This window comes from Phyllostomus hastatus, unplaced genomic scaffold (genome assembly GCF_019186645.2).
Source record: "Phyllostomus hastatus isolate PE091 unplaced genomic scaffold, TTU_PhHast_1.1 phas_scaffold_216, whole genome shotgun sequence".
NCBI classification, from domain to species: Eukaryota; Metazoa; Chordata; class Mammalia; order Chiroptera; family Phyllostomidae; genus Phyllostomus; species Phyllostomus hastatus.
Window position 1 is genome coordinate 8,781,774 of NW_025334018.1, and position 15,412 is coordinate 8,797,185.

General features: G+C 38.5%; 1 protein-coding gene across 1 annotated transcript in view; it reads left to right on the forward strand.

The window, feature by feature from the left end:
* Nucleotides 1-15,412, forward strand: part of NOTCH2 (notch receptor 2) — a 158,954-nt gene that overhangs the window by 72,307 nt on the left and 71,235 nt on the right. Inside the window, exons 4-5 of the mRNA XM_045817339.1 lie at nt 671-1,006; nt 10,619-10,741. Coding sequence (XP_045673295.1) covers nt 671-1,006; nt 10,619-10,741 — 459 coding nt within the window. The remainder of the gene's footprint in view (nt 1-670; nt 1,007-10,618; nt 10,742-15,412) is intronic.

Below are 15,412 nucleotides of genomic sequence, written 5' to 3' on the forward strand. Positions count from 1 at the left end.
TGATTCTCACTTGCTTCCCTATGGGGTATTTACTTTGACAACCACTTAGAGTATTACAAATTCAGCAGATTCTCACATATTTTTACTGTAAAAAAAAAAAAGCTTAAGCTAATGACAACAAAAAGCCACATGAATACCAAATTTATTAGTAGTATAGAAGTGTTTTTTTTTTTCTCTTTCTACCTCTTTCTGCTTTGCTTCCTTGGAGTCATGCCTTGGTATCCAGCATGTGAGAGCCTTCCTGCTTCTTCTGGTACCTTTCTTCCTAAGAGAGTCCATGAAAGTTACCTTCCTAGCCTTTTAGTCTTATGATTGCTTCTAGTTTTGTCTCTTTTTCATATACAAGGAGCCAGAGATTCTTCATCTTCTTCAAACACATCAAGCAATATTTATATCAAGACCACAATTAATAAAATGTTTCCAAGAATATGTGTGTATGTATGTTGTGTTTAAAGGAAAAAGAAGTAGTGTTGACTTGTTTATATCTTCTAAGAGATCTATTTAATAACTATATGTTGTGGAAAATATCATTTTATTTATTCAGAGAGCTTAAGGATTCTCTATGCGGTAACCCCCTGATGTCATCTTTTGGTCGAGAGATGTAGGGGTTGAAGATGGTACCCACTCCCATTTCTGAGGGCAGTACTAAGTTCTGTTATCTTTCTTCCAGGTAAGCTGTGCCAGTGGACTGATGCCTGCCTATCTCATCCCTGTGCAAATGGAAGTACCTGTACCACTGTGGCCAACCAATTCTCCTGCAAATGCCTCGCAGGCTTTACAGGGCAGAAATGTGAGACTGATGTCAATGAGTGTGACATTCCAGGACAATGCCAGCATGGCGGTACCTGTCTCAACCTGCCAGGTTCCTATCAGTGCCAGTGCCCCCAGGGCTTCACAGGCCAGCACTGTGACAGCCCCTATGTGCCCTGCGCTCCCTCCCCCTGTGTCAATGGAGGCACCTGCCGGCAGACTGGTGACTTCACTTTTGAGTGCAACTGCCTTCCAGGTAAGGAGTTCCCCTAGTGTCCTTGGATTGGGAGATACACCTACTACACAGAAGGAAGGTGGTGGATGGGGCTCTCTTGCTCCTTTAGGAAGTATCCTTCCTAGGAGAGGAGAGTAAGGGAGGGCAGAGAGAAAAAGGGGAAGTGAGAATTTTGGGTGAGGTGGGTTACAAGAGAGGGAGGAGTTTTATGGGTCCAGTGTGGTGTATAAACTGAGCAGGGGGTAATTTAACATGTCAGGGTTTATGATGATGAGTGGCTAGGAAATTGTTTAGTATCCTTTTTGGAGAAACAGTAATTACAGAAACAGCTGTGGGAAAGGGATAGATAAGTCTATGGAATAGAAAGGAACACAATTGAGAATTAGACATTGAAAAATAGGCATGACTAATGAAGTGCTTTAAACTGAATTAACAATAATAGGTGAGCAAGTTTCCTATATGCTTTTACCTCTAAAAAAAAACATTTTTCTGTCTACTTAAATGTGTCCACTTACCCTTGTGATTTTTCGCTGGGTTTCTGGGCCTCAAAACCCTTTTCAGTTACTCTGTTTGACTTTGGGATAACCCTGCCTTGACTTGAAGCTAGAGAATTTTGGGACTGGGGTGGAGGTTGGTGCTCTGTTAATCAGTGAGCACTTTATGATGAGCGCTGAGTGATTATATATGGCACAATCATACATAATCCTAAGGTAGAAACACAAAGATGAGCAATGTATGGGAGTGTGGGGCCCAGTGTTCTGCAGAGGTGGAGAAAAGAGTGAGCCTGGCCAATTCACTAAACTCCTTAAAAATGATGAGGATGCTGAAAACTGAGAATTTTGATTGGGAACAGAACACAAGCAGCTGGAGCAGATGAATTACTAAGCAACAAAGATTCTGTTTTTATACAAATATCGTTAGTACAAAAACAAAAGAAGGAAAACTTGAGGGGGAATAATGTGCTAAGTAAGCAGAATTGCCTCAAAAAGAAGTTGTTCTAGCTACCTTTTCAGAATGGGAATCTTTGATTCTGGTGTTGAAGGTATGGTTCCCATACACTGGGATTGTGTATTTTATCTTTTGGGGATTAAAGGTCATGTACTGGTCCCTGGTATAAAACCAAATGGTAATTTATTCATTTCATTCAGTAAAAATTTATTGACTGTCAGCTATGTTCTAGGCACTTATGCTATGGGCCATCCAAGACACTGCCACACAATAGAAGACTTCATACTATTTAACTGAAGCTACAAGAGTAAGCTATTATTGTATCACTTTCAGTTTCTCTTTCAGTGAAGAATAGATAATATTATCATTCTAAACACTAAATAAACTTTTATTGGAATAATATTACTATTGTCTACATTATCTGAAAGAATAACTAAAAGGTATCTTCACTCCTGTTTTCATTTTAAGGATTAAGGAATGAAATAGAAATGTAAACAATTTAATTTTACAATATTCTAATAGTCTAATAGTCTGAAAGTCTACCAGTCTGAGTGGCTAGTAGTAAAAGGTTAGTGTGATTTATTGTTGAAGGCTAATTGTGTTTTTAAGCTTCAAGAGAATTGCTTTTAATAGTTGCCTAGAACAAGAGGTTAATTTGGCAGCAAAATGCTGACGGGAAGTTAGAGAAGTCAATAAAGGAAGTTTTTAGCTAGGAGAGAGTGATTACTCACTCCCATAGTCTTTGCATTGTTATCCATTAGCCACGATAAGAACCTTAGGGAATTCTGAGAGTGTGTGCAGGAAAGGATCTGTCAAACCAGAATAGCATCTCCTCCTTGAGAAAGGAAATAACCAGGGATTCCACAGCTGAGAGGCTGCCAAGGCTAGTGGGATGGAGTGAGGAAAACTTGGCTCTCTCTTACACTCTGCTTGTAGTTTAAAGCAAGACATTTATTTACTCACTGATGAAGTGTGTGTGCATGTGTGTGTTGGGAGTGCGGGGGTGGGGGAGATTTGATGAAGAGAAAAACTAACATACAATGCCTTTTGAGTCAGGCACTATGCCAGAACCTTCTGCATTCATTAGTTCATTTACACAAAACCTTGGGGACAGGTATTAATTTTCAAGTTTTCCCAGGTGAAGTAATTCAAGTTTGGAGATGTCAAGTGATTTACCCGAAGTGGCACAGCTGACATACGGTCAGGCGGAGTCTTTCCCTCAGGCAGATTCTTTCCAAAGCTTTTGCATCTTTCTGTATCACCCTGCACTACTTCTGTATCCCTGAGTGTGCTTTGAATATGTATGAAACTTTGTTAAATGCATTGAGGTGTTTGAGTTAAAAAGAAAAGTACACTCATGTTATAAGAAAAAAGAGATACTTCTAATTATGACTGACCAGCATTCATTACATATCAGCCTATGCATGATATGTTGCAGACATTTAAAAATAGGTAGACTTGTTCTTGCCTTTCAGGATCCCATGATCTATAAACTATATGACATTAGCTTAGACAATGTACAGAAGGAAGCTAAAAAAGAATACAAAACAATAGATAATGTAGTAACACTGTGAATCAATAGATACTTACACAGTTTGTAAGATTTTATGCTCATTGTTTTTTCTTTTGTAAGTGGACTTTGGAAAATATTAACTTTATTTCCACATAGGAAATAGTGTCTGGAAGGTGATTTTCTTTGACAAAGCTTTTTTTGATAAATGCAGTACCTTTCTCCTTGCCCTTTCCTCTATTGCCCTCCACACTATTCTAAATGACTAAAATGTTACTTAAAATAATAATCCATATTGCACTTATAAAACTGGAGAAACCAAGTCAGCAGAGTAGCTTGTGAAAGTAGTCTGTAACTCCCAGATGGCTTCTTCCCACCACATTTCAGGTCTTTGCACTTCGAATTGAGGCCTAGCCTGATCACCCTATTTAAAATTGTAAGCATACTGTAAACCTCCTTAACTACTGGCCCTTATCTACTTTTCTTTTTCTGTGAGATTTATCTTCTTCTTTTTTAAGATTTTATTTATTTATTTTTAGAGAGGGAAGGGAGGGAAAGAGAGAGAGAGAGAAACATCAATGTGCGGTTGCTGGGGGCCGTGGCCTGCAACCCAGGCATGTGCCCTGACTGGGAATCGAACCTGCGATGCTTTGGTTCACAGCCTGTGCTCAATCCACTGGGCTACGCCAGCCAGGGCTAAGACTTATCTTTTTGAAGATTTTATTTATTTACCTTTAGAGAGGGAAGGGAGGGAGATAGAGAGAAAGAGGGAAACATCAATGTGCTGTTGCTGGGGGTCATGGCCTGCAACCCAAGCATGTGCCCTGACTGGGAATTGAACCTGCGACACTTTGGTTCGCAGTCCGAGCTCAATCCACTGAGCTATGCCAGCCAGGGCTAAGATTTATCTTCTTACTGTATAATTTTTACTATATAATTAATTTACTTCATGTATCTATTGTTTGTTGTCTGTCTTTTCCAAATTTCTGCTCCCTCTTCTCCAGAGTGAAAGCTAGGATCTTTGTTTTTGTTAGCAGTATATCCCAAACACCTAAAAAACAGTGTCGGGTACACAACAGGCACACAAATGTTTATTGACTGACCGAGTTTCATATCATCACAGCATTGAGAATGTAACTATGTTTGGTCTTCCCATTTTCTTCCTGGTGTCATGCATCTTAGACTTTGCCTGGCTTTTCCCTTTGTTATATTCTATGATACTGGGTAAGAAGAATTTTGGAGTGCTTTTTAACTCTGAAAGTCAGTGACTCCCACATAAGTTAGTGATTATATTGGAAGAGTTTAGTTATAGTTCTTTTCCTGCAAAGGGCACTATTGTTACAGTGAATTGATTTTAGTATTATTGTAAGGCTCTTGGGAGTGGGGGAAGTGATTAAAACTGCAAAAATGACTCATCTTGTGTGACAAAGAAAGTAAAATTTTTCTATAGTGGGAAGAAAAAACAATATATTCAAGAGGGAACTAATAGACATAAGCCAAGGAACCATATTTCATCTTCTCCTTGGGTCAGCAACTTTTAATAATCTGGACCTTCAAGATCTACCATTAAATAAATTATTTAGCAGATGCCCTGAGGAGGAGCACTCAGCCAGAATCATTTTAACATAAGAACAAACTAGAAAATAAATCATTCAATCATTGACTCCCAGTATTTTTAGGTTAGGGCCAGCTAGTGTGGAGAGAATGAATTAGGCCCATTTTGTGTTTGTGGACATTTAAAAAAGTTTTACAAGTAATCAGAAAACAATGAGGTGTTTGAATCTATTGGCTGTGTGGACTTGTGTTCATAGCTGGATTGAACAGTCCTCAGTGTACTTTCCCTTTTTCTTTTTCTCCCACACCTTTTTATTCCTCTGTGATTTTTAAAAAACTTTATAAAAGGCTGTGTGATCTCGTCCTCTCCAAACAATGAATACTTACCCTTTGTAACCCGGCCCTATACTTCACAAGGTGCTTATGCATAATATTCCCCTTATCATTGAAATAATGCTTCAGGCACATTTTGTGGCTTTTGTGTCTGCTCTGTTGTTGCTGAGCTTAAAAGCTGTTAGAAAGAATTCCTCCTTGCTTTCTCACACACAGGGCATGTAATGTTCTCCTGAGCATTCGAGTAGTCATATCTTGGCAGGTATCTCTGGAGCAGATGCAGAAATCTGCTCATACCGCTTTTCAGTGTACGTTATTTTAGCTTCTTTGACTTGGGCCCCAAGTCCAATTTTACTCAATATTCTTGGAAGTGTTTCCTGTTTTCCCATGCTTGGTAGTTTTGCCTATGCCGTCTCCTCAGCTTTCCACCACCTTCTTCCCCCACCCTTGCCACCTTTTTGTACAGAACTCATTCTTTATGGTGCATCAAAGGCATCTACGTCACTGAGATGCCTTCTATATTCTCCATGCCCTTGGGGGATTAGAGACCCTCTGGGGTCTTTTGGCAACCTGTACACCTCCAGCAGATTGTTCATTTGTTCATCTTTCCCAGTAGACACTCTAGTTTTAACTCCCCCCTCCCTCCCAGTAGCCAACTTAGTGGCTCAAAATTGAGACTCAGTGAATATTTGGCAAATGAATGAATTAAATGTGATAGAGAAGAGAATTCCTATATTATACAATTTTTTTAAATGTACTGAATTTATTTCTTTTGAATACCCTTATTCATTTCTGTGACTTCTTTGGTAATAAAGTTATAAAGGAAGGTGGAGAGCGTTAGCGAGATCCCAGGGAGGCAGGCAGGAGTAGCAGCCTGGGTGGGTGGTGTGGTGGGGGGATACATGGGCTGGTCTTGGGGGTCATTGAGCTCCCCTGGGCTCATTCAGAGGATGGAAGATACATTCCAAGAAAATCAGCTGGACCCAGATAGGACCAGTTGCTTTTTTAAGAGGCTTCTTTTCAGGGGTTGTGGGGAGAAGGCAGTCTTACAGATTTTTACCTTTCTGCCTTTGTCCCCACCATTTCAGGTGTCCCTGTGTTTTTCCTCCCTCTTTCATCACTCTACATGGAAGCCTTTCCTGAGGACTTTCAGCCTTGCCTGGGAGATTCCTGGTTGTGCTTTCTCATCTTCTCCGTTTGCTCTACTCTTTGTGCCTCTCCACCTAGTCTTTCCACCCTCACACCTCCCAGGGTCTGAAAACAGAAAGCTACGATGCTGTCTTGAGAGATGCTGTTCTCTGTGTGGGATGACAAGTTCAAAAGACTCTTTTCTGCTCCCCACCCTCACTGTCATTATTTATCAGTTACATGGCCCATAGTTTTATAACAGCACAGTCTTAAAATGTTCCTTCTAAGTTTAATTTCTCTCCTTGTGACCTTTTAAGGACGTGAATTGGCGTTAAGCAGAGGATTCCTTTTAGTACGGTCATGGGAGCCTCTCTGTAAGTCTGCTACACCCATCCCACACACAGGTCTGGAGACTTGTCTGTTTCCCTTTCCGCTAAAACCTTAAAATATGTTTTAAAGAAATGATTGCACTGTAACTTATTCATATAATCCTTATCCACCCCCTTGCATACACTTTCTTACAAGAATTTGCTGGCTATTTCCAAAAAGAGTTCTGTATCTCTATTTTTAAGGCATAAATCCTGTCTTAACTTTGGAGAACTGATTTGGCTTGAGTTTTTCCCAGACAGGGAACTTTTGACCCAAGGGCAGTTTTTCAGGTTATTGAAAGAGAACGCTGAAGTCCCAGAGGATATACTCATTGAAACTGGGTAAAGTTTCCAGTTCAGTATAGATTCCTACCTACTAGTCAGGTAAATTCAGATTGTGACTCTCAGTATCATCATCTGTCTACATAAAAGGATTAGAGTAGATAATCTGTAAGGGGTGCTTTGATCTCATTGGTTAATAGCATTAGCTAGTATGTCTGTAGGAGAGGAATCACTGAGTGGTAGGGTAACTAACCTTTTCAGGAACTACCAGACTATATTCCAAAGTGGCTGCACAGTTTTACATTCCAATCAACAGTGTATGAGGTTTCCGAGTTTCTCTACATTCTTTTGCCAACAGATGTTACTATCCGTCTTTTTGATGTTACTATCATCTTTTTGATTATCACCATCCTAGTGGACATGAAGTAACATCAAATTGTGGTTTTTATTTGCATTTCCCTGATGGCTGATGTCAAGCATCTTTTCATGTGCTTACCAGTCATTTGTACATTATCTTTGAAGAAATGTCAATTCAGATCTCTTACCCATTTGTAAGTGGGTTGTCTTTTTATTATCATATTATATATATTATATTTTTATTATTGTTTTAAGAGTTCTTTATATATCCTAGAAACAAACCTCTTGTCAGATACATGATTTGCAAATATTTTCTCCTATTTTGTGGTCTTTCACATTCTTGATGGTGTCCTTTGAAGGCCAAATGTTTTTAATTTTGATGAAGTCCAAACTATACTGCTTTTTTCCTTTGTTGCTTGTGCTTTTGGTTATATTTAAGAAAACGTTGCCTGGCTCAAGTCACAGATTTAATCCTGAGTTTTCTTCCAAGAGTTTTATAATTTTGACTCCTACATTTTGAGTTAATTTTGTGCATGGTGTGAGGAAAGGGTCCAACTTTATTCTTTCGTATGTTGATATTTAATTGTTCCAGCACCATTTATTGAATTAAGTGTTTTTTATATCTAATTCATCTAATTTTTTTTTAAGATTTTATTTATTTTTAGAGGGGAAGGGAGGGGGAAAGAGAGGGAGTGAAATATCAATGTGTGGTTGTCTGTCGCATGCCCCCTGCTGGGGACCTGGCCCACAACCGAGGCATATGCCCTGACTGGGAATTGAACCAGCGACCCCGTAGTTCTCAGACCAGTGCTAAATCCACTGAGCCACACCAGCCAGGGCTAATTCATCTAATCTTTACAACAACATTTTGAGGTAGGTCCTATTAATTTCCACAGAGAGGAAATAAGTATCATGTCCATATTCATTCAGGTATTGCATGGAGAGGCTGAGAGTTGGACCTAGGCCATGCTTTACCCATGAACTAACGCTTTCACCTCTCTTCTTCTTAGCTCTCAACCTATTGGCCAGGAAGAACTACTTCAAAAACAGTCAGTCAGTCAGTCATAAAAAGAAAACATTTTATTTCTTATATGTTGTGGTTATGAAGAAATGCTTCTTTCTTAATTTGTCTGTGGTTGGTGAATTCAGTTAGTTGTAGCATTGACTCATATAAATTCAGGGTCGCAGTTTTCAATTTGGTTACAAGGGCTTTATCATCTCCCTGACACCCTAGTCAATAATACGTAGTATTAGTCACCAGAAAGATCAAGTTAGGGGGAGGATGATCATTACCAGTTCTAGAACATCACCAGACCACCCAGGTTCTAACAATGGTGGGCCAGGAGCCCTATGTCCTTCCCACTCTCTAAAACTGAATCTTTGACTTTTCTAAAGATTGTTTCCATTAAGAGCACTGGACTAGGGACCAACCTCCATTCTTGTTCAAGGACTGCTGCTTGTGGTAGATCTGTAGATTTGCCTTCACTTTATCATAATATTTTCTGACTTAGCCCATTCATGGGATTAAACAGATATATGAGTAATAAGACAAGTGTTTTTTTAAAAATCTGAGTCTATAAAATTTTTCATAGTCTTTCTCAAGCTTACTTTGTGATTCATCTGCCTGAATGGCTTGAGTACCAAATACAGGGAGGAACAGAATTCTCTTCAGTCAAGCTTTCACTTATTCCCATCTTCTATGAAGTGATTTCCTTTGGTGTCTGGAAAATTATTTTGGCCATTTGATTTATACTCATTTACATGACTGCCACTGTGTTCAGAGAAACCAGCCATGTTCCAGTGTAACAGAGCAGATGTGGAGAATACCACAGTGGCTTGTGGTAAGGAATGAATAAAGCAAGGTGTGATTGATGTCTTTCCCCACCCACAGGCTGTCAATGCCCTGAAAGCAGGGACTCTGTCTCTTTTACTCATTCTTATTTCCCAGTGCCTTAAGACTCATTAAGTGTTTTGAGTGTGACACAGGAACCTTAAGGGACATTTTGAAGAGGCCAAGTACATAGTCATACTGTATTTCAAATAGGACAATATTTAGTGAACATTCTCTTATTTTGAAACTGGTAGTCTTCTGTCTTAGTAGCTTAGGAATTAGGTAGCAAGGAGAGAGAAAAGGAAAAGCCCAGTATATAAATTACTGTGGGCAGTTAGGGTGAAATTTGATGTGCTAGTTTCATTTTTCATAAAAGGGGAAAATCAAGAGGAAGGAAGCAAAGCTATAAAATGTAGTAGAAAGGTGAAGAATTTGAAGGGTTGAGAAGTTTAGTAATAATACTACCGCATTTTCAGATAGTTTTTTATATTTATATTGCATTTACTTGTGATGTGGCACTTATAACAACCTAGAAAGGCAGGCCAGGCAGGTGGAGTCAACCTCATTTTACAAATAAGGAAGTTGATTCAGAGCACAGGTAGCAAACACAAGGCCCGAGGGCTGAATCCAGTCTTCCACCTTGTTTTATCCAGCCGGCAGCACCACCGAGCTCTCGGTTAACTGTTGAGGAGTAGTTACATTCATACAGTCCTAAAATTACATTCGGCCCTTTGAAGGCAACTGCGAGGCTGATGTGGCCCCTGGTGAAAATGAGTTTGACACCCCTGATTCAGAGTTAGGAATTTACCATGTCTTAAGCAGCTTATAGGTAGTGAGGTTGGAACTTGATTTATATCTTCAGACTTTAATATTTTTCTTATGCCCTTCACCCCCACCTAGTTTTCCCAAACAATAATCCCAAGGGGAAAAAATAAATTTAAATCTAATTAGATAATCTTTTATCTGTTCTCATTAACCTAGCATGGAGCTGAGAGGTAAATTTAATACCTTTGTTAAGAACCAGTGATTTGCTGTCCCAAATAGAAATTTGCTTTCACTGCGTTTTATTTCATGAAATTTGTGAGGTAACTGTGAAAGCATGTCATTGGCATAATGAGTCACTTTAACTGTCTAGCTATGCTTGAGGCAAGAGCACGCGGAAGACTGGGGGATTTTCAATACAGTGAGTACTGGGTTGACCAGCTTCTAGCTACTGAACTAAAATAATGAAGTAGGTTTCTGATGATCATGTCCTGCGGGAGAAGAGAAGATTATTTCTTCTGTATGGAATTCATCATTTTCACATGTTCTTCTCTTACCAGGTTTTGAAGGCAGCACCTGTGAGCGGAATATTGATGACTGCCCTAACCACAGGTGTCAGAATGGAGGGGTTTGTGTGGACGGGGTCAATACCTACAACTGTCGCTGCCCCCCTCAGTGGACAGGTATGTACGGTGTGGCTAAAACCAGGATGAGGGGCAAAGATTGGTAACCAGAAGCAGGCTGTAATTGAAGTAGGCACCTTTCGCAAGGGTCTCTGTGCTAGATCATTGTGCTAACCCTTTAGGTTCTCCTGTGTTCATATAAAGAAAAATGTTCACAGGTATTTATTGGACAGCTGCTCTGAACTCAGCCCTGTGCTAGGTGCTGTGGCAGATGTGAGAAAAGAGCATTATTGACAGACTCTGAGGTTGTCTGGGAAGCACTGCCCATTGCCTGGAATGTGGTAGATGCATAATAAATATTTGAAAGGAAAAGAACATGCTTAAATGCAAAAATATACCACACACATATACAAATGGTAGCTATGTAAGGTAATGGATGTGCTAACTAATTTTATTGTAATTATTTGTAGTATATATGTATATTAAATAATCACATCGTGTACCTTAAACTTACACAATTTTATATGTCAATCATATCTCATTAAAGCTGGAAAAAGGAAACTACAACTTGTCAAGTTTTGGTGTAGTGTCAAAGAATAATCATAATTATAAGAAAAGGCTAATAGAATACTCCTCTTCTAACTTAAAAAAAGTAAAAGTAAATTATAGAGACTTTAAGAGTTCAGAGCTGTTGCTTTTTCACAGACAGAACTCCGTCTCATCTTATTGTTGTGTCCTATAATTATGCAAAGGGCTGAGCAGGTACTCTTGATGACATTTTTATGACACTCATTTATGTTTTTATTTTTCTCTTTTTTGTATCCTTTTGTGCGTAGGACAAAAACAGTTATTTTTGCCTCTGAAAGTAGAAGAGTTGTTTGCTTAATTTTACAACCTCTTGGAAGTTTCTGATATTGTCTTAGGCAGATTTTCTACTTCTGTTTGAAAGTTAAGTTGATCTTATGCAGATGTTTGGATCCAGTTTCTGTTTATTTATCTAACTGAAAGTGGAGACAGTTAAGAACTAATTAAGTGATTAAGAACTAAGCCTTTTTGAGAGAAATTGATTAATTTAATATGGAAACCCAATAAGTTATGTTATAAGGAAGAAACCTCAGTACCAGTGACGGATGGCGCCTAGCAAAGAAGCCTTGATGTTGGATTGCCGCCAACACTACCTGGTGTTTAGTGCTACAAATTGCTCTTCCTCCTCTGTAGCAGCTAATTATTTAGAGTACTTTTTAGAGCTGTAGACTATGAATCAAAAAGATTAAAAGAGTTTAAAACTTCAATAACATGATTTCCTGAAAGGGCACATATTTCTGCTTTTAATCCCTAAACTGTCCTTTTTTAATACTTTCCCACTGGGTTCCCCTGCAACTGGACTTCCCCTAGAATTTCTTCTTGGTGTCTCGATCCTGGGACTTCACTCCCAACCCTCTGCTCTTTCTGCCATGCTCTCTGTACCTTTTGCCATTTCTGGGGTAGGATTTTCAAAAGTCATTTTGTTTTTCAACTTAAAAATTACTGTGAAGTTAATTTTATGACAATAACTGGAAAGATTTGAATTTTTCTTTTTAATGTTTCTCACAGTGGCATTGGGTAGGATGGGATATTTGTTAGAACTTGAGCCCATTCTCATCTCTCTTGCTGTATGGCAGAGTGGCTCCGTGTGGTACTAAGCTTCCGATGCCAATCAAGATTAAGTGATAATGTGATTTCATTGCCAGTTTTTCTTTGATACTACACTCAGTTTCCTGCTTTGATATTAATTAGGAAGGCCCAATCTTGGGGAAAACTTTCCCAGTGAAATGATATTTTACTAAAATTTCTTGCTACAGGATGTCTAATAAATACCTCTTTTCTGTGAAGGTCCTTATAAGATGTTTTCCCCCATATGTTTTTGTATTTCTAGAACTGGCAAAAATGATGAGTAAGTTCAGTGTGGCAATGTTTATTTCTTTTGATCTGCTGTCATTTAAAGTGACCCTCAGCCTTTGGTTTCTCACCACACAAAGTAGTACTTTCCTCTGCTTCTCTCCTGCCAGTTCTTTGATTTCCAGTGACAACCTTGTTTTTTGCTATCCTCATCACCAGTAGGATAAAGTCTAAGGCTCTTCCACTTTGTATGAGTGCAGGAGTCCTTCCTGGCCTCAGCCCTGTCTGCTTCTCCAAGCTTTTCATACATCCAACAGTACTTCATATTCCAGCAATAAAAACTGTTTCCAGTTTCCTGTATCTACCACATCCTGTGTCTCCATTTATACCATTCCTTTTTTTCTAGATTTTCCTTCTCCACTCTTCTCCCTCTTGTCCTCACCATTTTTGTCTGCCTGACTCAGATTAAGTGGTTGCCCCCTTCAGGAAGCCTTCCATGACATTTTTCACATCTCTCCAGGCTGAGCTAAGTGTTCTTTTCTGGGCTTCATCACTGTCCCCTACAGTCCTCTGTGATAACACTCACCACATTAATATTGGCATTGCTATGTGCTAATATTGAGGTGTGGGAAGTACCAAGTTAGAGGGGGGGTCTTTGTTCTCAGTAGCATGTAGCTGAACTTTTACCATCCCAGCCCCCACCTCATTACGAGAAGAATAGAAAGATAATTTTGGGGTGTAGGGTTCCTATTTCTGTTGGCATTAGAGCTGTAAATTCAGGTTAGTATTTTCTACCTTATACAAGTTAAAGAAAGGACTGGGGCTGGGAAGTAACTAATGTTCACTAGCATCCAAATACAGTGCTAATTACCATGTTTATTTTATGTAGTCTTTGCAATAACTGTATTAGGGATAGAGTTTATTAAATACCCTTTTTGCAGATGATAATGAATATCAGAAGGGCTAAACAGTTTACTCAAGACATGTAGCGGTTGGGATAGGGTTTGAACCTAGCCTAATTTTACTCCAAGTTTATACTCAATCTGTGGTCTTTTTCCTATACAAATGTACTCTGTGGGTTTTTTTTTTTAATTTGTATTTTTAAGAACTTTGATTCTTTTTAAGTGATTGAAAGTTCAATTTTTAGTTATATTATTTTAGGGTATGATGATCTACTCTGTTTTTTTTTCCTTTTTAAAAATTTACCTGGTTACTTTGAGATTAGAAGTTAAATTAAGTGAATGCTTTATGTTCAGTATAGTGTTTTTTTCATTATACCAAAAAGCTTTATTACATCTTTGTTCAAAATTCCCTTTAGAATTTCTGGCTATAAAGTTGAAGCATGAACTGTTTGCTCTGGCTTTTGACAAAATAGAAAAAGAGGGGTTGGGTAGGATACTAGGAAAGGGAATGAAGTTGCCAGCTATCTGAAAAAGAATGGATGGGATTCTATAGCTACAAAAATAAGTATCAATTGGAAATAAATGAAGATTTAGGAATTTGCCGTGCTTTTAGTGAGAAGAGCCTTACTATGTTGTATGTACACATGCATAGAAGGCTTGGTCTCTCGTAGCAAATTTTAGACTTCAGGATGACCAGAATTTTTCCAAGTCTATTTATGGTTTGATTTGAGGTAAATGAGTCAGCTTCCTTTTTTTTTTTTTTGGAAGGCTTTATTTGCCATCCATGGAACTAATATTTCTTAGTTACTTTATTGGGGTATTGGGTGAATAAATGGTGCAATAAAAAGCTTTTTGAGTTTTTCATTTACTTAGAAACAATTATCTTGTAAAACATTTTAGATTATCTTGTTTGGTATGGTAGCCACTAGCCACATCTTGATATTCAGCACCTGAAATGTGACTGGTCTGAATTGAGATGTGCTACAATTATAAAATACCTGATTTTGAAGACGTGGTATTAAAAAAAAAGTAAAATGTCTCATTAATAATGTTTTAAAATATTGATTAGATGCTAAAATGATGTTTTAGATATACTGAGTTAAATAAAATAAAATACTAAAGTTAATTTTACTAGCTGCTTTTTTCCTTTTTGAAGTGCTACCAGATAATTTAAAATTACACTTGTGTCTCTTAGATATTTCTATTGGATTCACCACTTTAGAAGCAGAGATGTTCTGTAGGTATTACCATTGCTGCTACCACGTAGGTGTCTCCTGTCTGACCCTGAGTGGTAGAGGGTATATGTGTAGCTCTCTGTAGAGGGGCCTGGAGTTGATTCCAGTAGAGGATAGCATGGTGGCCATGTTCTGGTGTGGTTTCCACATCAGTGGTGGACAGAACTGTTTTCTAGCCCAACACAGAACCATTTTACCTGACATGGGTATCTAGGTTAGTAATAGTATATACCTTCAAAAGCTTCCACTGTTCTGGACAAACTAAAGCCCAGGTAGAAGAATAGAATGGTATTGGGTTTGCACAATGATTTACTTTTCTTACTGGAATCTTGTTATAGAGATGGTTCCTCTACAGAATAGAAGTACTCCTAAGGATCTGATGAAGCCCAAGCACAAATGTTTTTATGATTACTGTGTTTGGCCCCAAGCCATCTGCCGTCTTGTGAAAGAAGTTCTGCTTTGGCAGATATCCACTTAAGAAAAAAAGTTATGAAAGGCCCCCAAATTAACTAAGGCAGTATAGATTAATGTTTTGTCTACGTAGATTGTTATTTGAATTTTCTTTTTAAAGGTTCATTTCCTTCAGAATTAAAGTTGCCTCTAAACTCAACTCACAAATTCCTCTCTGGCAGCTTTTGGTTTTGGGTTCACTCCTAGGGCAGACATGATTTATTTTCCTGTGCTTGTTATTAACCCAGAATTGTAATTTCAGCTTG